Here is a 24,114-nt window from a genome sequence, read left to right as displayed (position 1 = left end):
CCAAACTTGTAGCAGTTATTAATTCAACCCAAATTATCTTTTTAAATGTTTCATCATTATGCATAAACTTAGTTAGCTATGCTAGCCTATTGTTTTTAGTGACCAGAATGTAATCCCTTCCCCAGATCTTAGCTAGTTAGGACTTTTTTAGGACTCTCTGGCTTTTCAGATAACTCACCTGTGGGTTTTTTTAAGCTGAAGTGTAAAAAAGGTTAATAAATTACCTAATTATGTCAGCATTTCTAACCCACAGTCCTCATGCTCCGAGATCTGTCACTGATCTCAATAGGAATTTGGCTTGTACAAGAATGGCAAATTTCATCTGAGAAAGCCGAATAAATATAGCACTTTTAAACCCAAAACATAGTTACCAAAGTGTCTGGACTACTAAATAATCTTCAATGCACTGAAAGGGCAAAGAACATGAATCTTGGCACTTATCTTGCTGCTTATTTGGAATAATCTTTTAGCGATTTTGATCCATGGGAATGATGGATTAGTTTTCGAGCGCTAGCCACACAGAACCTAACATTTGACTGAAATAAACTGATTGTAACAGGGTTGAAAAGGAACAACCATATGCATGTTATGTACCACTCAAAATCTATAAAACTACTGGGCAAACAGCATAGTGTATACTCGTTCCTATACATATTTAAACTTTGTTGAGGTATTTCTTTAATTACAGAAAAGCATCTTTAAAAACAATAGGGAAAAAAAACCCTCAAAATATGAGTTATATTCTGCACAGATTTTTGGGGGAGAAGGAATGAAATTGTATTGAAAAGTCCATATTCATTAAAGGAATAACCACTTTGCTTAGTATTGATAGTATCATATTCTTCCTTGGCTTTTTATTCCTTCAAAGCATTACAAAAAATGTAAGGCTGTGACTTTATAAAACATAATTTTGCCTCGATTTTGCCCACCAGTGTTGTAAAATAACCTGAAATACTTCTGCCTTTTTCCTAGGGAAAACATTGCTCAGTGTCCACCTCTGTAACGGACTGACTGATTGTGGCCACACAGCTGTCGGATACCCCGTTTGCCTCCTCCATGAAATGGAACAAGCTTCCTCTTGCACAACAGCAAGATTGTTTTCATAAATGCTAGCTGAAGTCAAGTTTCTTTCATGCAACAAAATTAAGCATAGTTTTTCTGTTTGAATTTTAACATTATCTGATAGCTTCTACCTGCAACTAACAGTTATTTATTTCTCTACAATGAAGATACCTAGACTGTTGTACACACTGGATTTCTCACCCATACATACTTCAGGAACAGGAGGAATGCATACATCATATTTAGAGTTTATCCTAGGCAGATACTGTGTTTGCAGTGCAGTTTTCTAATCCTTTTAAATACAATCAGCCTACCTTGACTGTGACACTAATGTTAAATGTAACTGCAGCCATTACCAAGTAGTTTCCATAAGTGGTTTTATTACTGGTTAGATTTTACAAATTCTGGTATTCGAACAGACTTCGACCTTAAAATTCTAAAACAACAAAGCAACCGATGAAAGGCTTAGGACTATTCAAAGTAACAAACTCTTAACATTTTTGCCCTGGTCATAAATATACAGAGAGAAAAAGAGAGAAGTGGACATGGAATCCAAAGAATGTAGATAAAACAGTATATAAGGCACATGGCAGTCTTTGAAAATACAGAAGCTTTAGCCAACTTAAATTAATTGCTGTTTCCCTTGCTCAGTCCACAAAACTGTACAGTTACACAAATGTTGTGTTGCAATAGATCTTCCAAGTTATTCTTCAGTCCATACTCCGTAATACCAGAACACTACTTTTCCTTCTGTTTTTTTAGGAGACATCCTAATTGTGGTTAGTCAGTTGCTCAAAGCCTCTATTAAAATACACTTGGAATTTCAGCTAAGAATAATTTCTTTTTTAAAGAAATTATTAAGAAAGAGTCATCAGAAAAGATTTGTAAGAGTTGTCTGTGAAGGACTTCGAGATTCATGAACCTCAAGACTTCCGGGCACTGATGTCAAGACAGATGTCACAGTAGGCATAGTAGGATTAGTCAAGTCCGTTAAGGTAGTAGGAGTGCTGGATGGACTCATGGAGGCATTGGATATTTCTGAGGCAGGACCTGATGGGGTCCCTGCTTGGAGTGTTGAGTCTGAAGTCTTATCCACCCCTGTGTTTTCTTGACGTAAGAGGTTCCGTCTGAATTTGGCTCGAGCATTTTGAAACCAAACCTGAAATAGTTTAATATAACAGGGTAGCATTTAAAGAGCTGCAGTGTTTAGAAAAGCAAAAGCATACTCACAAATTCACCAATGCTTGAATTGGGGAAGATGTTTTTACTGGTAACATGTTAGAAAAGTAGCCCCGGTCATGTGAAGTGTCCTCTGCATGCCTGTTAAGCTTTCCTCTTTCCCTCTTCTGCAATCCTGTATAAACAGTCTGCCTGGGACAGGAGTGGACTAAGGATGGAGGAGGGGAGTCCTTCCATTCAGGCTATGTATAAAGATGCTTAGAAATTTGGCAGCCTGCATGAATCCTTGATTGCCCTCAATCCCAGAAGTATTTGTCTGGATGGGGCAGACATCAAGCATCTGAAGAATATAAAATAATGAGTTTCGGCACCCTTGTATCTCAAGTCTATCTCCCATCGTAAGCAGCTGGTGACCCAGACCACAGCACCTGCCCTTCTGCAGGCCCTGACTGCTCTCCCAGGAACTTCCTGATGTCTCATTGTCTGCATTGGTCTCACTTTTCTAAAAGGACTGCCCCTCTTTCTTACTCATCTCTTACTCCTCTTTCTCAAACACTTTAGCTCCCTTCACCTATGCCAGTCTCCTTTTTCAAATGTTTTCAGTACTGGAATGATGTTGGGAAAAGAATCTTGAGTGGTATTAAAGACCCACATTGCATTGAAAACTGTCATTTCAGTAGAAATTATATCCACATACAGAAATTTTCCCAAGATTGTTACTTCTTGTATTATTCGATTATTATTTATGAGTGAAGGACAAAAGCAAGACTTCATCTTTCTCAGTTAAATTTCAGTATTTACGTCCAAGTTAATAATGGTTTCCACTGACTGCAGGATTTGTTTAAAGATAAAGTATTTTTCTGACCTATATGAGAATAGATAAAATAAAATGTATTTGTGAAACTTGCATGAAAACCAGGTACAGCATATTACTTCAACCGAATTTGAAAACGTCATTAAATACCCTATGTTCAGCCTATATATCTGTTGATACCAGGTAACTTTTCTACTACAAACTAGGTGAAATTTCACTATGCTTATTTATCAGAAGGCCTGTCATTGTTACATCCTTTACAATGGACTCAATCTTGATCCTACTGTCCTCATGTTGACCTGCTATAAGGAATAGGACCGAGTCTTTCCATTCCAGATGCAATGAGCCTCATCATCTCTGTATCTGTCGGAGAAAGGAACCGAGTGAGTGAAAGGATCTGCATAGCCCTACAATACCTCCACCAGATCTCTCCTTTGTGGCCTGTGCAGAGAAACTGGGTGCACGGAACTCACGAGGCCACACCGACCCATACGGAAGTGCTGACCTCTAACTCCAAAGCAGCATGGCCCCACCATAGCATCCGCTTTAAGCCAGGCCGCTAACCAGGAGCGATGCGTAACGCAAGCAGTCCTGTGAGGTGTTCTGTGGGCACCTCAGCTTCCAGCCGCAGCTAGGACTGACGAACATGTCTCAGCTGGTTTTCCTCTAACTGGGTTTCTTCTCATCTATAGATGCTCCAGCCCAAAATTCCTCCTATTGAGCCCTCTTTCTTTATCTCTGGAAAGCTTTCTCGGCCAACCGAGGGTCTCCAAGGTGCACATCCTCCCTCTCAGACTCTCTCCAGAGAATGCCACAAGGAAATAACCCTCAGGTTCAAATTCCAGCAGTGGCTGTAGGAGCTGCATTCGTGGGCCATGCATACATGGCCATCCCTACAGGTCCTTGTTTCTGAAAGCTTAGAGTTTTAAAACAGTTTATGTTGGCATTCACTTTGTTAAAACACTTAGTTTAAAGGCTATTTTTCACTTTCATATATGGCAGGAAAACAAAAATCTTCTCCTAAACTAGCACGGGTAAAAATATACTCAAGATTTGATAACACAGTCCATTATAGTGGTAAACCCGTTAAAGACCAGCACTGTGGTCAAAATGGGGCAAACCGAAGTGTGATATTTTTGCCTGACACGTTCACAACCAGCATCCTCTCCTGCGACTCTTCATTCAGAGCCACGCAAGGCAGGAGGCACAGAAGTGTGCGCAGGGTTCTGAGCAAGGCGAGGAGCCTCGTGTGCAGGGGATGCAACTGAAGCGAATCCGTTTGTTCTGGTCACTCAAGCCGCAAAGTCTCAATCGCTAACTAGTTAGGAATGGTGAAAAGCAGCAATTTGAACATTTATGTGATTTTTTTACCTTTCAGGAAGAGATAATTTATATTTGTCCCACAAAGTAATTTGGGGTTGTTTTTTTTTAATGTACCTTCTAGCAATTGTAAAAAGGATAACACATATGAAGGTGAAATAGAAGTTTAGACACTGCCACTGTTGATATGTACGTATACCATAGTTATGGAAACAGAACAGGCAAAACCACTAGTCCAGTTGCATATACACATATTTCTGTGTAACTTCATACTTATGTTCATTAAAAATATCCATATTTATATATGCAGTAGTCCCAAATGTAAGTAACATTTCCATTCCTAGTCACAAAACAATTTTCTTGTTTGAAGTGTATAAAACCGTAGAAGCCATCATAACTATTTTGTTTATTTACATTGTTCCTAAACATCCAACTGCTCCTTAACCTTAACAGGGCGAGAGACTCTATGGTATTTTTTCTGTTTGTGATTTGAAACACGTAGTGTGTAAAGAAAAGTGAGCAAAAGTACTGATGTTTATGTATTCCCCTTTATCCTCTATTACATATGAAAACCTGTGCTCAGATGCCCTTACCAATGGCCATTCATGCTGCTTTCAGGAGCAGCACTTGTAACATGGCTCATTCTCTCCTTAATAGTGGTAATTCATGCTAGACACAGAAAATACTACATAATCTAGTACATAATATTAAAAAATAGAGACTATATGACTACTTTCACTTTCTTCCTCACTGAGGTATTGTCAAGGTTAATCAGCTAATGGTTATAAAGCTCTTTAACATTGTCCAATAATAAATATTCATACTATTACTGAAAAGACATCTACATATGTGTTCACTGAAATTCTGAAAAAAACTTGTCTTATGATAGAAAGGGATAACAAAATCATCGCGATGGTGATATTCTGGTATGTGATTAAGATATGACAGTACTCAGCAAAGATTTCACGTTGAAGAGTAATTAAAGAATTAAAACTATTCTTTTCTGAACTGTAGGAATGTAGGCCTACTTCTCTACTGCCCTGTGTCATTACTCAGAGCTGTGCAAAGTAGCGTGTAAGAGCTGGCAAGTTGGAGCTGCCCATGCAGAATGGCAGCGCTGTGTGCTCACATCGGCAATTCAGGCCCTGCACCTGTAGTGGTACTACAGTAAAGTAAAGAAATAATAACCTAAACATATGTAACTGAAAGAATTGTTCCAGAAGGACCTATCTCACATCAATTACACAATTAGGAATCTGGTCTTCAGTACTAAGGAATAAACAAAATCATTGGTAAGTATTTAGTGTTTGTCTGTCCAACTCTATCATTATAAGGCTGAGCTGTTTCAAATCAAAGGGGAAAATATGGACCAAAACTTACACTGAAAAATAAAAGCAGCTGTGAGACCCACCACTGATGCTACCACATCCTGGTTAGCGGGGCTGTATACCTGTAGCTGGGCAACTCCGCAGCTAGGCAAGAGTAATATTTACTGCAGTTAAAATATTATACTACCTCTTCAGTGTTCTGTGAAGCTAACTCTTTATGCCCATTAAGTAAAAGAAGAATAAAATAACATCTCCCTTAGGTAGGGAAGTATTGAAAATAAATATGCTAAGTATTGCAAAGGATTTGGATAGTGCAGTGAATGAGATAATCTAATCACTTTAGAAAACTTTATTTTCTTGTTTGTAGCACGTCTGTTGTTGCAACTGTTATATATTAGTTGTATTAATAGCTTCTGCTAGAAACAGATTTTTAAACACAATTTTGCTCATCCACACAGCTACCTGGAGACTGAATTTTATTAACTAGTAAGTGGAGAAACAAATAAAGGATGTTGCACCACAAAGCAAACTACGTTCACTCATTGCACACACACTTTGATTACTCTGTTGTAATTAGTAAACACACAGTTAAAGGGAAACTATGGGGTATTTTATGAATGGAGGCTTGGTAAAGAGTCTGCAGGATGCTAGCCTAAAGGAAACCTACACCAAAAGGTAGCACAGGGTACCCATGCGTGATTGTGAAAATTTTCATGCTTGTTGACTACTGGAAGCTGAAATACAAAAGTCCAAATGAATGCAGTAATCTTTGTAGGGTTTTCATAGCAACTTTTACTGGGGAGTGATTCAAGAAAGAATAAGCAGTGTACAAGACACCCACTGAAAAATAACACTCTGTGTTCCTAACCTGCTTTTGCCATGGAAAATCATATTCCAGACTCCTGGGGAGAGAAGAGGTACATACCCATAGCTAGGAAACTGCATCTTCTTAGGGCTATCTACTTCCACCTTCCCTATCTAAACTCACAAAAAGAAAGATCCATTCCCAAAAGAGGCACATTTATGCCAGTTAGCTCACATTTAGCTGGTCACTTCAATTATGAATGATAGCTTACAGTAACGGGCTTGTGTTCCCCAGCTGCTGTACAAGAGGTATATGAATTGAATCACAAATATAAAGCTAAATTGGAATGAAAATAAATAAAATAGGGGTTAAAAATATAAATATGCTTACTGTGATTCTAATGTGGCTACTTACAGAAAATAGTTTGCATTACAAAGCCACTGAAGGGAATGTCATTTATGAAGCAGTATGTTACATTCCCATGACATTCCATTTCTGAGCATGGATAGCTGATGGCTAATTGTATATAAAGCAAAGACAGAAGTCAGGTCTTCCGAATCCGTTATCACAGATCGATAAGAGTATGGTCAAATTCTCTGCTCATTGACAAAGTACCCTCGTAATGTGGTATGTAGGACTGTCTATATAGTAAAGGCACTACAGCTGTTTCCTAAATCACTAGGAACTCTACCACATGTGTTTAGGAAGTACACTGGTTTCAGAACAAGAGACCCTGTTTCTCTTGATCTGCTGCCTTGCGTTTTCTATTAAAATATATTCTGCTAATGATAAACAAAAAGCCATGATCCTTCATCAGCTGAACTGAGATCTGAACATACAGAAAATACAACAGCTTACAAACACGCCTAGTAACAACATAGGGGATGTGGAAGATTTCTTGCTACTGGCAAGTGTGCATGCACATCTGGGAGTCCATGTACCTTCAGTATGTAAGACAGGCTAATACTAATGGTGCTTGTTTAGATCAATAGTGTCAGTGAATTATTTCGTGTTCAGTAAGTGACACAGACAGAATGCCAACCTTTCTGACTCAAAAGAATTAACAAGTGACACTGTATCAGTAACCAACATCATGAAAAGTTATCCCCAGCAAAGAGCAACCCTGAAACTCACACAGGTGAACTTCAGTGTTTGAAAAATTGCTTCTCACAGGTTAAAGATAAACCAGCTGGGCACAAAGGTTCTAAAATAAAAAAAAAAGTTTGTTTTCTCCTGGCCCAAATTAAGTTTCAAACAAAAAGTCCAAGAGTATGGAGTACAGGGTGCTCCTAGCAGGCTGGAAAACTCAGGCAATACGAGACAAAGTATCACTCTGAGTCGTTTTCTTGAACTGCCTCCAACCGCATCTTCCTCTGGGTGCAATCCTCACCAACTATTACCTTCCACCACTCCTCAGCTAAAGGAGCCCAGACATAAAGGACTATTTAACTGTGAAAGTAAAAGAAGTGAAACATAAATCACCAAAACAATAACAAAAGTTTCGTGGAATTGTAAGGGTCTGCCACAACGAAGTGGAAGCACTAAGCACCATAAAACTGCAAGATGTGATATGTTTAGGGTGGAAACAGAAGCAATGAAGAAACAGAAAGAGGAACTGAAGTTTAATGGAGACACAGAGTCCAATTTGGGAGAAAAGGAAATACATTCTGAAAAGGCATGAAGAAACAAAGACAGTAACTTGGAAAAAAGATGGAAGGAAAGACCCATTAGGTGAAAGAAGAGAGAGATGGAAGTCAGGTTGGTGTGGAGTGAGGAGAGAGAACAGAAAGATGATCAAAAAGACACTTTCTAGATACTGATCTCATTTCTTCATGCACTATGTGAAATTTCTCAGATAATTCAGGTGTGAGTGCACTGTAATGGACAGAATTACTGGAGTGTCTAAACTCTGAGGATAAAATAAAGACATGTCAAAACAAGGATAGATGAATGCAGTGAATTATTTTGCCCATGTGCATGGATAAAGGAAAGCTGCTATCAGAGACACTACGCCAAGTGTTAGGATGTGCACTAGTTGTATTGGAGGAATCTGTTCCACCACCAAAAATCAACCTCATAAAACAACAACAAAAAAAAAAATCCAGCTATGGAGAACGTAGCCAAGAGTAGTAATTACGTACGGTTTTTCATTAGTAGTTTTTATGGGGAAGCCTACAAAACCTTTATTCCTTCTTTAGGTATTAACACTGCAAGGTCCAGAGTCTCTCCAGTGAATTCAGTTTTTCTCAATATTTTTTGTCTGCTGCCCTCCACTTGCCTATGAATTTGTGAGAACTGTCCACAATGTTTTCTCAGGAGTCTGTCTCTAAGCCCTACCTGTCTCTATGAAGCTCAAAAAGCATTTTTCTACAATGAAGACCCATTTAAAAATTTCAGCAATAGAACCTGGAATGCCATGGCTCCTATATGTCCAAACTGATCTCTAGGGATAGCTATTTGGATAAGCGCCCATTAAAAATGACTTCTTGAATCAGAACTATAAATTCAAATAGAGCTGAATCAACTAATATTCTCACCTTTGCTTTCCATAATAGTTCGAACGGAGTGTATATCCGTGAAGCAAGAAAAATCCAGCTTTCAGAGAAAAAGTACTTTTAAAATGCAGTCTCCTTTCATTCTGTTACTAAACTATGAATAAAAAATTAATCTTTGAAAAATTAAATTTAAGTCCACTTCAATTATGAAAGAAAAGATATCCTCCTTGTCCTGATAAAACAAATTCAAAGTGCTAATTAATTTCTTATAAAGGTAAACATTCACAGTAATTTCTAAATTAAGAGCTCTCTGTTTACAGTGAACGCACTAACTAAAATAATTCACTTTTTCTTACAGCAGATTAGAAGGTAAAACATGCACCAGAATTAACTAACTACAGGAAAACAAGCAGGGCCCTAAACCTTCACAACTGTCATTAAAATTAAAACCCAAGTGATCTGCTTTTGGGACACTGAAATGAAATAACTTTTCTTATACTTTCTAGGATTTAACTGGTCTCACAGAAGGTAAGAACAATTAAGAAAAGCTGGAAAATCAGCAAAATCCATGGCATTCTAAATGTAAAATTGGTATTTTGTTTACTTTTCAAGGCAAAAGACTGTTCTTCTTACCTGAAGAACTCTTTTGGTCAGGCCGGTTTTCTGAGCTAGCTGTTTCAAGTCCTTGGCATCGGGATTGTGGTTAATAGCAAAGTATGACTTCATTGTCCGCAACTGGTGGTGTTTGAATGATGTCCTCATACGCTTTGTTTTCTGATTGCTGGGGTATTGCTGGTCTCTATCCAGGTGGTCACCATCGTTTTCATTGCAACTTAAAGCTTGAGGCAACAAGAGGAAAAGGAGTGTAAATCTATGGCTGTGTGACCAACACTGTTTGCAGTTCATCTGAGTGCAGCAATTAAAATAACATACCATGGCATGTATTGTACTGGTACAAATCCTACTTGCCTTCCCCTCCATTTCTGCATCTTCTATTTTCCCCTTACAATAACCAGCCTGCAAGGACCCTCACCTGCCTCTTTATGGCTTTTAAAATGTCAGGTCTGCTTCCTTTTTTCTTCCCTCCATCTCCACACAGCCTTTCCTCCACTTTCTGCTTGTAGGACAGTAGCTGTCCTCAACTCTGTAAAGTGTTTTAATGTACTTTGTATCACTATAAATTGCATTGTAATGTACAAAGAGAGCTACACAATACAGTCCACTTAAATCTCGATGGAACAGACCAGTTAAAATTATAATTATTTCCTCCATCAAACTAAACCCTGTAGAGTACAAGAGAGACCATTAAATGAAACACTATAAAAGAAATAAAGTTTGTGGGTACCAGACAGAAAATTATGACTATAATTTGACTAGCTAAAGAAATAAAGCTGTTAATACTGTCCGTCGCTGACATGCCAAACAAAAAGTATCTTTTAAATTATTTTTATGTTTGTATTTCCTTTTTTTAAAAAAAAGTATTTGCAAATACTAGCTTGAATGATCATTTCTATTATATCCTTTTGAAATCACTGAATGACACTGATTGATACATTTGCATAAATCAACTGTAAAGCCTGTAAAGGAGGTCTATGAACAAGCAACATTATAATAATTATCAAGGAGTATTAAAAGTTGAATGCCAAGGAAAACAATCTCATAGACCAAAAGCAGTCTTTCATTTATTTGTGCATACAGTAGACCATACAAAAACTCTTAAAGTAACATTAAGGACTGAGCTTAAATCCACTAAAAAACACAAGGATATCACTGAAAATTAGCTCTGAAAAACTGTCATTAGTTGCTTTTTCTGTTCCAATACCTACAACTCCCTTTTCATTTCCTGTAAGTTTTGTGTTAAAAGTAATGAAAAAATCACTACTATCTCTGTTCTATGTTGCATGTAAAAATGTGAAAAAAAATCTATTTAAAAACGTGAATTATTGGTGAATTTCTTAAACACATAACCAGATTTGTTTTCAATTACCCATTATTGCTGGTTCATTACAACTGAGTACATCTCGTAGACATGTCTTTATAGTCTTACTTTAAATTCATGCTATCAATCAGAGGGTTTCAGCCCTAATGAAAACATACAAATACTGAAAGGCACACATTAAAAAAAAGTTTTAAAAAATATACACAAATTGCATGTACTCATAAGTAAAAATGCATACAGATTCTATAAACAGCAGTTTTGCAGCATGTACAGTAGCTGCTTTGCAAACTTCAGCTTTTTAAAGCCTTCCCAAAAGATATGGCACAATCTAGAGCAAGGCCAGCAAAAATTGAGCTTTAAGACCAAAAAGGATGTTTGTTTAATAGATGTGTAGAAAGTGTCCAAAGCCTCAATCTTTTCTGTGTGTTTCTGTACTCCTATAATTTAAAAAGCAGCTTAAAAAAACCTATGCTGTACATATAAATGTGTGTGCGTGTGTGCATGCATGTGCGTACATTTGTATAAATCCTTTCCAGACCTAAGGACCTTGTGCCAAATTCTAGCAACAAGAAGCACTTCTGCTTGTTTTCCTGCAGCATGGAAAGACTAGAAGCACCTGAATTTAAAACACTTAAAAGGAGATAGTAAAAATGCAGTATTGATGGAGCTGGATGGAATGCAGCAAAACCTTTTTGAGTTCAAGAACTGAGATGTAGTTGCCAAACTGGGGTCATCCCATGTGCTCCAGTCTCCTTCATAGCTACAATTCCTGATGTAAAGAATACTGGGATAAGTAACTGAAATTATATTGCTCATAACAAATTCTATTATGGAAATGTAAAACCAAGCAGTGCTTGGTTTTAAGCTGTACTCACAGAATTTTAGATATTAGTAATGGAAAAGACCTCTGTGTATTATCTTAAATGCTTTTAAACCCTCCCAGAAATAATAAGGCAGAGACTTAGGAGGAAACACATCAAAATATCTGTCTGAAGGACTGAGGTCTGTTCATGTTAATATGCAACAAAATAAACCCTAGGGCTGCGAGTAGCTGGATTTTAACCTGTTCCATAGAGAATGAGACACATTCAGGATCCAAGGAAATAAAAGTGATTCTAAACCCTCCCAGAAATGGTATCAGCTTTTATCCAAGCCCTGATAGGACAATGAACAATTTATTGCTTTTCTCATAATTTTACCTCCTCATCTACTAAATAAAAATAATATTAAAATGACAGTAAATACGTACCATTTGAGATTGGCAACATATTGTCCTTTTCTATGGGGAAAGTTATAGAATGAATTTGAAAGTGTGCAAGGGTGCCTGCTGTTTGTTTTCTGGCACAAGTGGTTTGGGTACCCCCAGGCATCACCCAATAAGACATAAATATTCCTAGTTAATGCCGATTCCCCTCTCATATTTGGTTGCAATGCCTGGCACATCTTCCGAAGTGTATTATATTAGGTCTAATATTATATGCATCTCTCACAGAATCTGAAATATCTATGGGCGTTGCAGGCACAGGGATACGGGAACGGGCCAAGGATGTAAGCATGTGAAGGTTTTAAGAGCTGATGAGTTTCTGCACAAGGCATCATGGTGTAAGACTAACACTGTACATGCTCCTCAAGCAACCCTCTGTTTTTCAGGCACTTTTCCCCCGTTTCTTTGTGGTGTCCCTGTGTATCTTCCAAAGGAATTGTTGAACTATCCACACGTAAGATTTCCATTCAATTGCAGGCTCCTGCTGGGAGTTCAGAAATACCATTGGTAAAATTCCAGTTGAATAGAGGAGTCATAAATTAACTAATGTTTAATTTCTGTTCTGTGATAAAACAAATTTTGAAGTGGTGCCAAGTCTCTTTTTTGTCCCTAGAACATTTCTAAGGCCCTTGTGCCTTTCCCCCAGTCCCCACACCCAGGCCGTTGCCCTCCAGTCCTCCGGCTGGTCTCACCAGAGGCCAGCTCTTGCAGCCTCCTCCATCAGCACCGTGACACAAATGTCCACTTGGCCACAAGATGGTGATGTCCACAGAAAGCATCGCTAGACACTAAGATTAAAACATTGTATTTTGATACTGGTGACCAAACTATGCCCTGCAGAATAATGCCTAACAGTGTCCCTAAAAGGAGCAACATGAGTATGCTGTTACCTTTGTAACAAACACTGTGTGAAGAAGGAAAACTCAGGAGCACCATTTCACACCCAGATGGCCAGAGCCCCCACATGTCGGGGCAAAGCATGTGCTTAGTGGTTGGTAGGTCACTAAGTAGATAGTACATGAAGAAGATAGGGAAGAGTAAATTTCCTTTGGGGGAACTTTTGTTCCTAGTAGCTTGTGTTTGACATGTTAAATTACGCAAAAAGAAAGCAAACTAATCCCGATTCTGAAAGAATGATGAAACAAGAGACACATTTGGTGCATGCATCAGCTCTCCATATTCAGTGGCTCAGGGACACACTCCCCTTCAGTAATAAGAGTCAAGGGGATGTTTTAACCTGCTGCTGCCTGGAGAGGGAACTTGTGATTAACCAGACCAGACACGGGTGCAGCCCTGTTTGTTGTTCGGCAGAAGGTGTAAAGGACTTTGTGGCACCCGCATCTTTGAAGGCGACAGAAGTGAGACAGGGCCCTCCGAACGGCACTGGGGCAGGAGCAGAGGCAGTCTTTCTCCCTGGTGGAAGGAGACACTTGACAAAGGCAGACTCCTGAACTCCTCCCTGCAGCTGGGGTGGAAGGGGGTGAAGCTGTGGCACTGGGAGCAGGCAGGGTACCCCCTGCTGCTCCCGAGGTGCCTGGCAGCGCTGCGAGGAGGGTCCCGAGCCACGGCCAAGGCAGCGCTGCCCCAATCGTGACAGCTCGGGAAGCGTTTCTGGGAAGGGGAGATGAGGCCCGTCTGCCTCCCAGGCCAAGCATCCCCAGGCCGGGAGAGGGGCGCAGCGCAGGGATGAGTCACCTTCCTTCCCCGGGCCGACCCGACAGAAGGGCGGCGCGTCCCCGAGGGGGCGCCCGGGGCGGGCGAACAAAGGGTCCGGAGCAGGGCCGCGGCGGCACCGGCCGTGCGGGGCTTTTCCCCTCAATTAAGCCAAGTGAATGGCGTGAATTGGCTGGTGCGAGTGCGCGGTAATTCCCTGAGCGTCGCTATTAACCCGGGCAGTCCCGGCCGAGCCAGGCTCCTCGCTGCCGCCGGGCCGAGGGAAGGGGCTGGCGGCGGGGCCGCTCCGCTCCCCGTGGGGCTCGGCCCGCCGCGCCCTTCCCCAGGGACCCCCGGCAGGGAGGGAGCGTTCCCGGGGCCCCCCGCTCACCCTCCGTGGAGCGAGCAGCGCCGGCCCCCTGCCTGCCTCTGCCCCTGCCCCAGCCCCGACCCCAGCCCCTCCGCCTGCCCCAGCCTCGACCCCAGCCCCAGCCCCCGGGGAGGGGCCAGATGCACCGCGCCGGGGAGCCCGCGAGGTGACCGCGGCGGGGGCAGAGAGGAGGAGGAGGAGGGAGGGAAGCAGGAGGAAGGGGGCGGGGGGGGAAGGAGGGAACTCTTATTTTTCTTAGGAGGCCGCTGCGAGACCCCCGTTTTTAAGGTGCGACCCGTGTTCGCCCGCTCGGTAGCGGCAGCCACAGGAAAGCTTGTTCTGGGCTGTCCGTCCGGGGGGACGCGACGAAGAGGAGAAACCCGCTCCTCACAACTTCCCGGCATTTTCCCTCTTTTTTGTTGGGGGGGGAGGGGGTGGGGTGGGGGGAGGTTGGGCGCGACGGCGACGACACACACACACACAGAACCCACCAGCCTTTTGACAAAGGCCGACCCAGCCCCCGCACCCCGGGGCCACCCGTGCCGGGAGCGGGGCCAGCCCGGCCGCCCCGTCCCCATCGCCGGGGGCGCGCACCCAGCCCGGGCGCTCGGGCACCTTCCTACTGGAACACTCCATCTTCCTGCTAGGAAAGAAGGGGAATACAGCTTACAACCTTCGCCGTTTGCACAGATCATGGTATTTTACCAGCTCGTCGTGCCCCAAGTTTGCGCAATACATCTGTCATTTGCGGCAATATTTTAATGTCTTCATATTAAAGACAGACCAGGTACAAATGAACAAAATACAGCAGGCTGTGGGAGGTTTGGGGTCTAATGCACAAAGGGAGTATTCAGAATTCTTTACAGGTGCTTCTGTGTTCAGCAAGCTTTCAGCCATTGATTTACTGACCTAAAAAAACCCATCAAACTCTATTCCAACAAGTGAAAGAAGAAATTATGATCACAGGAACACACTTAAAAAAAAAAAAAGAAAAGAAAGGAGAAAGAAAGAAAAAGAAATCTTTTTGAAGTTTCAGCATCCTTCTAAGCTATTTTCCACTTGTCAGGCTCTATCCACATCTAAAACCCATCATCCCCGTGCAAAGAGTCTCGTTTAAGTAGAGAAAAAAAAAAAAAAAAAAGTCAGTCCAATTCGTGTTGCAGATGAATATTTGCTGCAATTTACGAAATAATTCCAGTCTCAACTCTACCTAAACCCCTAAGTTTACAGGTCCCCCTTTTCCCATCACCTCTGGGAGTAGATTTATTTACACAAAGTATTCTACACAAACTATCAGCAACAGATCCCTCAGAGGACAAGATTGTGCATTTCTGAGAAGGAAATGACAAGTTCCATTTAAAAATAAAAAAGAAGCTATCACACTTTTAAACGGTTTCCCTTTCAAAGGCACCAAATCGAAGGCTTTGCAATAATTCGCCAGTTTGTGAAATTTTACATCAACGGGCAGGCAACCTGGTCTGATTTCCAAGATCAATGGCACTTATTATCGTATAAATTAGTCGATTATTGGTTTAATAAATAGTTAAGTAGATAAATAGTTCAAGCAAAGAAGCCAAAGGTTCCTCAAGGAAAATCTTTTCAGCTGCAGGCTCTGAACAAAGATTGTAAAGACCAAAAAATCGAAGGGCAGTTATTTTGAAAACGAATTTTAAAAAATACAATGAGAGACGGTTTATCTAGGAAGTCAGAGAGCAGTAAGACTTTTTCAAGCTGTGCTCCCATCCAGGACAGATGCCGCTGGTTCAGTTTACAGGTCCTTTGAATCTGAACATCTGCCCTGAGCAGGGAGACAGCGGAAGGACAATTAAAACCTAATACCTCCAAAAAGGAGACGTTTTTAAACGGGCAAGATGCATATTTTATGTATGTTTTAAAGCTCAACTATTACTCGCGAGAACACTGCACACACACCTTTCATCAACCTTCACCACCGGGACTTCTACTGATTCCTGCGCTGTTTCCAAATTATTCAGTAATTAGTTAAACCAATAATAGCTGGCAATTTTGTTCCCGTGGTGCGTTTGCCAGTTAGGGATGCGCCTTTTCTCCCTGCCATTTTCAGTATAAACCACTCAGTTTCGTCGCTATTGTTACTCTGGTTTAGGTGCAAAACACCCGCAGCCTCTCTCTCCCTGCGCGGTCGCCTCCCCCGCGCCCGCAGCCCTCGGTGCTGGCAGACCACCGGGCCCGCCCGAGACACCCCCCCGCTCTCCCACGCGTGTTCGTCGTCCCCCCTCCCCCCCGCTCCGCTCCGCGCAGGGCGGGCAGAAGCGCAGCGCATCCCGCAGCTGCGAGCTGCGGCCGGGGCGCGCAGAGGTGCGGCTCCAAACAGACCCCCACAAACACGGACTTTACCTAACGCCCTCTCCGTGGGCGGGGGGATGGGGGGTGGGTGTTAAAGGCAAATCTACACCCTAGGAAACATGTCTGAACTTCGTAGATTAAAAAAAAGCAAACAAGCCCGGAACCGCGGAGAAGCGCAGGCGACACTGCAGCAGCACCACGAAGGAGGCAAAGCGAGCGTCGTCTCCGGGGCTGGGCGCGCAGCGCGGGGAAACTCGAACCTGAAGTAAACCCCACCTCTGCCTTTAATTCTTCTAATAAAATCACGATCTAAGAATTTTCTTTTGTCCAAACACTTTTCCTTGTTGCGCGCAAGGAGCTGTGCTGCATTATAGGCTGGAAGACCCAGTGATCGCAGCCGTTCTGGTGGGCAGTTACATGGGTGAAAGAGCGAGGGGAAGGGGGGAAGCAGGGATTGGGGGGGGGGGGGGGGGGGCAGGAGAGTACTCGAATTCCTTTGCCTGCAAAATTACAGTGCTGTGGTGGTGGAGAGGTTAAACGAGGAAACACATCAGAAAGTTTGCAGCTCAATGCAGAGAGCCCGAGAGGCAGGGCTGGAGCAGAGACTGCAGGCTTGCGGCTGCTGCCAGGTTCGCTCCCTGCCTTCCCGCTGCTGCTCTCGGTCAGGAGGCAGGGGCTGCGGCGCGGGGAGGCTTTGCAAAGGGGATGCTGTGAGTTTCCCGACTCTTTCTGGAGCCACATCCGACGAACAGAACCCCCAGCCGAAAGTGCCATGGTACGAGCAGCTCGAGGCTGCCTGAGGACACCTGCTGCCTGCAGCCCCTGCCCTGGCTCCGCGGCCGCCTGCACTCCCACTCGCTCCCACGGCAGCTCCGTGGGAAACAGCCGGTTTCCTCCTCACTCCCTCGCTCTTCCCTCCCAAAACTACGAGTTGCAAGAGCTCAGGACAAGGGCAGAACAATTCACCCATCAGCAGCCTTTGCGTGTAGCTACTAAAGAAAATTCACAGCTCTCTGAAGTGCTAACTTACAGTCTCTGGTTTCCAGATTTTATTTCAGGCTAGACTCCCCCTTCTCCCCCTCCTTAATCAGATGACCTTGCTTCAAAACATTTTATTTCCAGCTGAAGTGAAAAATGCTAACATATTAGCTTCTGTAATTGCAGTTTGACAGCACTTGATCTCAATAATTATGCTGCAGCTAAACTATTATTAACGGTTTAAGCTAAAATAAACGGAAATCCCCCTTTGGAAGCAAACAGAAACAAACCGTTTGAAATGTTCTGGGGGAAGATGGGGGTCTCTTACCTGCGTTGTAGGCTGCTAGATCTGCCCCAGGCCCTGGGCTCTTCCTTTTCCGGGGTCTCCCCTTCTGCACAGTCCCCACGCCGTTGTAATAAGGCAGTCCCAAAGTGTTGGCAGAGCCTGCTCCCAAAGCCGGGCCCTTCCCAGCGGCTACATCCGAGTGATTGAAATGCACCTGGTACTCCCCCTGGATGAGAGTCTCGAAATGGAGGCGGCAGTACACCAGATTGTCCTTCATGCCAAAGTGATCGCCGGTGGTCAGCATCTTGTTGCAAGTGGTGCAAGTGAAGCAATTTAAGTGATATACCAAATCCCTGGCCCTCATGACCATCTCGGAGGCAGAAATCCCCAGGTGACATCTCGCACATCTCTGCACCGAGAACCTCCTGCAAAACAGAACGGCCAGAGAAGACGGTGAGAGGCGCATCCCCCCCTCCCCCCCGCCCTTCGTCGGGTCCGCCCGGAGGGCGGCAGAGGGAGAGGGGCTGCAGGGCCCGGGGCGGCCACCCCAGCCAGGGCAGCTGCACAACGCCGGGACGTTTGCGGAGCGGCCGCGCTCCCCAGGCCGGCGGGGTCTCCGACCCGTTCCCCACCTCGCAGCGCAGCTCCCGCCCCGCCAGCCTCCCCGGGGCCAGAGCGGGCTCGGGCCCGGCGCGGGAGCCCCGCCGCCGGCCGGGACAGGTTGCCCGGGGTCGGCCCCAGCCCGGCATCCCCGCAAAGGGGCACGCGTGGGGCGGCAGGGCGAGCCCTCTGGTGGGGGCTCCGCGCTTGGCCGTGTCCTCGCCTCGGGCAGGAATCACGCCTGGTCCCCTCGGCCCCTCATTCCCATTCGCAGCCCGAAAGCCGGGGGGGGGGGGGGGGGGGGGGGCGCTGCCTGAGGCCCCCGGAATCCGCGAGCAGGCTGGTGGCAGCTGTGCCCCCTCCCGAGAACACGGGTGGGTCCAGCCCCACCACGAGTCCTCCCCTGCAGTGGGAGGTTTCAGGAGCCCACAGCCTGCCCCACGGGGGCGGCATGCCCACGGGCCCTCTCCGCAGTCCCCTCAGGACGGGGTTTGCTCAGCCTGGGGGGCCGCCAGCAGGTCCCCCCCCGCCCCCCCCGGCTGGTGGCTGAGGGCGGGCTGTACCTGTAGTAATCCTCCTTGCAGTAGATGCTGCCGTCCTTGCTGAAACAGGTGAGTTCGGACTCCAGGTTCAGTTTACATTCGCAGCACTTCAGGCAGCGCATGTGCCACTGTTTGTCCACAGCCAGGAGGTAATAACGGTCGGAGATTTTCCCCCCGCAGCCGGCGCATAGGGCAGCCCTGTCACTGCTGATGGAAGGCATGGTCTGCTGGGGGAAAACAATTACAAACCGTTAGCGAGAGGGAGAAACTTGCGCTCTGCTGGGCTCCCCCTCCCCCTGCCCGGCCGGGGCCGGGCCTCCCCTCTCCCTTGCCGGGGCTTGGCTGCGCGGGGCCCCGCGCCCGGCAGCCCCGACAGAGCGGGTCCCCGGGGCCGGCAGCAGCCCACCTTCCCGGGAGGGAGGCGAGGCGAGAAGAAAAACACCCCGGGTTTTAGGGGAGGCGTCCGGATCAGACCCAGCTTTTTTTTCTTTTTGAGTTTCCAGCCCCAGAACAAGAAAAGATGCTGTTCAACAAACAGGCGCAATAATCACAGATAGTTAATTCTAAAATGTATTATTATGGACATACTGAGAGTGTCTGCATAGTTACTGCTCTATGAGTGTGTGTATGTGGAGCGTGTCTGTGTGTGTATTTTCATAGCTATAAAATTCCAAGTGAATTACGATCAAACCCCCTAGTAGTCACAGTGCTACAGACACAGCTCTCCTTGCAAGCTGGTTCCAAACAACACGTATCCAAATCTGCTGTGACCCAAAGGACTAAAGGGATCAATAAATAAAACTACGGAGGGAATGAGCATTGCTAAATCCGAGGTGCAGAATGTTTTATCAAGAAAACGAAATAGTGGGAAACGTGTAGGAAAGAAAGTGGGGGAAAAACAACAGAGCACTTTAGATTATGCTGGGATAAACTTGGAAGCAATAAAACTAAATGTAACCCCTATATAATTTAATAGTTTAGTGTCAAATCGCAATCCAATCGAAACCCTGCAAAAAACAAACACATACATATTCTGTCAACTTTACCAAAAAAAGAAAGACAGAAAAATATCGAAAACCGTTTAAGCACGCTTATTTATTTTAGCAGGCACCTTAAACCAGTACTCAAGAGGGGAGGCTCAGAGTGGAGCAGTGTTTGTGGCAGACCTTGCAATGCGCTGCTGTCCACTTCGTTCCAAACTTACTATTATCTGTGTTGCACAAAAGCACACTGCAGATTTGTTCTTGTGCAAGAGAACCCGAAACATTTTTTTACAGATGTGACAAACTCGCAGTTTGTTTTGCTTCGGGGCGGGGGGAATTGTTTGTTTACTTTTACCTCCTCTACAGCCTTAAGTCCTTGCGCAAATCAAAAAGAAAAGAGAACTAACAGGGAAGAATCGAAAGGAACTGAAGCTATTTTTTTCAGCACATGCTAGACCGATTACTTTCATCCAGTACTTGCAGACATCACAAAATCCCATCGCTATAAGCACTGTTTGCACTACACCATTCCTACTATCAGAACTACATATAAATAAAATTATGGCACTACATTGGTACGTCAGCCACACCAGTGCACTGATAGCTTATTTCTTTAAGGCATTAACTGAACTCTGATTAGGGATCGTTTTATAACCAAAATAGTTTCTTGTAAATCCACTCTAAATGAAATACAATTTTTCTGCTTTGCTTTTCCGCTAAGAAAAGTATTCTGAGATCCAGAAATGGTATTTAAGGATCCAGCACTCTGTCCCACTATTTGTTATATACACATGTGTATGCGTACACATTATATATAGATATATAAAGGTCTCACGCCATGATATTTATTCCGGGAAAGATCGTTTGATACTGTTAAATTGCACGGAGAAATACTAACTTTTCCAAAGAAAACCAGAACTGTTTAAATAAGAAATCACGTCCTACGCTTACAGTATAAAGGCTGTTTTTCAGCCAGTATTTCCGGATTAAATATTCGCACTATCACCTTTGAGTAGGTTTCTACATAGCATTAAAAGAAATAACACATACTGATGAAGTTTCAAAACCCGAGAACAGACATCTTTCTTGCATATGCCCCTATCAGTTTACAAGGCAGCATTTAACCAAAGGAAGGGGTGATTTCACTTCAGAATTATCATTTCTTAACGAAAAAGTAGTATACATAAAACTTTGAATCAGTTAACACACTTCAGAAATCTCTTCCACTTTGCTAGCTTAACGTTGGTTAGAAGGATGCATCTTTTTATTATCTAAATGCATTAATACACAAGTACTACGCATCAGCAGGCATAAGATAAAAAGTTGTAAAGTTATACAACTGTGCATCCATCCGTCTGCCTGAAACACATCTTCTAGTTCTATTTGCTATGTTTGCAAAACCAGTGTTCATATAAAAATTATTTTTTTAAATCATAATTTAAAGTAACTAGAAGTTGTTTGTTTGGAGTTTTTTATATATAAGTGCTATAAAGACTACACCAGTGTAGATATTATACCTGAAAAATAATACAGAATTGGATTCTTTGGTGTTTGTATTTCCATTCTGCAGACAAAAAATTCCCTGTGCCAAAATGTTATCTGTATAAAAGCATACTTCACCTCTTCATAAAAAACTTTGGAAGGCCGGACAGGCTGGGGGAAGGGAAGGAGTTCCTGGACGCTACCAAAAGGCTGGTCTATCTTTCTGTTTTCTTGCAAGAGCAGTACCGTTCATTCCACTCAAGCATTACTATTACTATGCATATTATTAATAATTAACAGTTTCATGCCTTTCCCCACGGTTTTATTTAATCTTTAGGGGTGCTTTTATGCTTAATTTTCCTCTGATTTGCGCACGTTTCCCCCCGATCTCTTATTTTAAGGGAAAAGCTCTATCTTTGAGGGGTTTATTATGTTTAGGGGGTTGAATGACTCCCATTCCTTCGCTTCCTACCGTTTCGGTCTCTCCCCTGTCTATAGCCGAGCTGATGGCCGGTGCTTCGCTTTTGGTTCTCCGATCCATCTCGTCGATGACCCCGTGCATCTCCGAGCCGGACAGACTGTGGAAAAGCATCGCTGAGGAAGCAGAGGAAGAGGCCCCGAGTTGCTGCTGCTGCTGACAGTTGTCGGGGTCCCTGCACGAGCCCAGAACTTGCATTAACCGGAGCCCTCCCCCATGCATCTAGCACGGCCGCCCCGTCTCTCCTTGGGCACCGGGCTTTTCACCCCGGCAAAGGTCTTCGGAGCGCAGCGCAGGCACTGATCCGAGGTTGCAAGGGGATGGGGTGCAGAAAAGGCGGGCGAAGGGGATGAGGGAGAGGGGGTAACTGGTGGTGTAAGCTTCGGGGCTTGGATCTAGTCTGTTGCGCGGCCCCGGCGCATCCCTCTGGGAGGCTTCTTCAGTGCAGGTCTCATTGCCCCAGGTGCGGTCCCAGGCTTTATGCTCTGGCCCAGCTGGCAGAAGGCTGGACAGGTTTACGGTTGGGAGGGATTAATAAATAATAGAAATATAAAAAATTAAACCATCTTCGTTGAGAAATAAATAATAATAAAAAAACAATAACGACAAGCCCCCTACATCGTACTGTGCGAAATTTAGAGGAGGAAACAAGGGAGAGGGAGGCTGCAGCAGGCGGAGAGCAGGCTGGTGCTGCGAGGATGGGGCGGATGCCCACCGCACGCACTCACAGTCCAGAGGGCTGGCAGCGGCGGCAGCTCAGGGGCAAAGTTTGCTCCTTCCCCCGCTCCTCCCCCAGCCCGCTGGAGCTCATTGGGAAAAGAAAAAGCCAAGGGGAAGGAGGAAGAGTTGGATGGGCACCAGATGGGACGGGCACTCGGCGGCCCCCCTCTCTCCTTAAAGCGGCGCGGCCCGCGGGGCCCGGGGCGGCTGCTCGCAAGGCGGCCGCGCCGCGGGGGGGGAGCGCAGCGGCGGAGCCGGAGCCGCCGCCCGCCGCGGTGCCTGCGAGCGGCGCGTCTGCAGCCCGGGCGCCGCGCGAGGCTCCGCGCCTTTTCTACAGCCCCTCTGACATCATGTCCTGCCCCGCCGCCATTGGCTGCCGCCGCGCCCGGGCCCGCCGGCATGTGCTCGGGGCTGGGAGGCGCGGAGGGGCGCGGGGCCGCTGCTCCCGCTGCCCGCGCTGCCCCACCTGCTGCTCCCCGCCGCCGCTCGGGCGCTACGCGGCCCCGGGAGCGCCCGAGGCGGCCGCTGAAGGCCGGCACCGGCACCCGCACCCGCTCAGAGGTTTGCGTTTGCCGACCGGTGACACTCGGCGACGTGTCACGCCTTGGAGCAACAAAGAGGCTGTCGGGGAAAACGCCTCCAGCGCGGGAGAAGTGGGGGGTCAAAAGTTTGTTTGCACTCCGAGATCATGATACCCCAAACACTTACTGCTAATCACCCAATAATGCTCATTATGAAAAATCTTCCCCCTTAGAATATAATGATTTGTGGCGCTCGAGTCCGTGAAGCTTTCCACCAACCCAGGGCTCTCCGTGTCTCTGTTTCTCAGTAGACTTAAGAAAACCAGGTCAGGAAGGTCTCTGAACTTGAGGAGAAGCTTCAGGAAGTCTCCAGAAAAGACAAAGAGTACACAGGGAAACTGTGGCTGATGTCTAAATATTTATCCAGAAGGTAGGTAGTAAGGAAGGCCTAATTGGTATTAAAGATGTCAAATATCACACTTCTAATTATGTTGGGGAAGGTAGCACAACGGAAGGTAAATCTGAATGCACATTTGAGATCATGAGACACACTGCTTAATCCGTGGCTGGGAATTATTACATCACTTAGTGTATTCCTGGTAGGTGTTGTTTTCTGACATAGTGATTTGCCTCTTACAGGTGTAGTGCAGTTCAGACCAGCTTTGCTAAAATTTGAATTACTCCATTTGCAGTCAAACTTTGCTGGTTTTACATGTTCTGTTCTTGCAATAATCTAGGCTTTTTAGCATCTTTCTGTTGGGATTGCTCTGTGTAGTTAAATACATTTGCATGTCACAGAGGAGAACAAAGTGTCTCTTGTAGAAATGCATATGAAATAGCCACAAGACCCCTCAAGAAACCATACAGAATGCAAGCTAATTTGGTGTCTGTGGGAACTATCCAAAGACTGTCCTAAAATCAGGCCTTGGAAACAATGGAAGTTCATGTTTTAATTCAGATTAGAATTCTG

General features: G+C 44.7%; 1 protein-coding gene across 2 annotated transcripts; it reads right to left on the bottom strand.

The window, feature by feature from the left end:
* Positions 1 to 1,422: 1,422 nt before the first annotated feature.
* LHX2 (LIM homeobox 2) lies at positions 1,423 to 22,915 on the bottom strand. 2 transcript variants are annotated; one of them, XM_040607250.1, is made up of 5 exons: positions 21,898 to 22,915; positions 18,982 to 19,187; positions 17,861 to 18,243; positions 9,637 to 9,842; positions 1,423 to 2,221 (listed from the first exon to the last, which is right to left on the bottom strand). In XM_040607250.1, exons 1-5 carry the CDS (start codon positions 22,123 to 22,125, stop codon positions 1,934 to 1,936), a joined length of 1,311 nt encoding a protein of 436 aa, XP_040463184.1. In that variant the 5' UTR covers positions 22,126 to 22,915; the 3' UTR covers positions 1,423 to 1,933. The 2 variants fall into 2 exon arrangements, with proteins under 2 accessions (XP_040463184.1, XP_040463185.1); XM_040607251.1 differs by having other exon boundaries at positions 18,982 to 19,184.
* Positions 22,916 to 24,114: the final 1,199 nt, after the last annotated feature.

Source organism: Falco naumanni, chromosome 9 (assembly GCF_017639655.2).
Source record: "Falco naumanni isolate bFalNau1 chromosome 9, bFalNau1.pat, whole genome shotgun sequence".
Classification (NCBI taxonomy): Eukaryota; Metazoa; Chordata; class Aves; order Falconiformes; family Falconidae; genus Falco; species Falco naumanni.
This window is presented reverse-complemented; position numbering and strand designations above follow the sequence as displayed.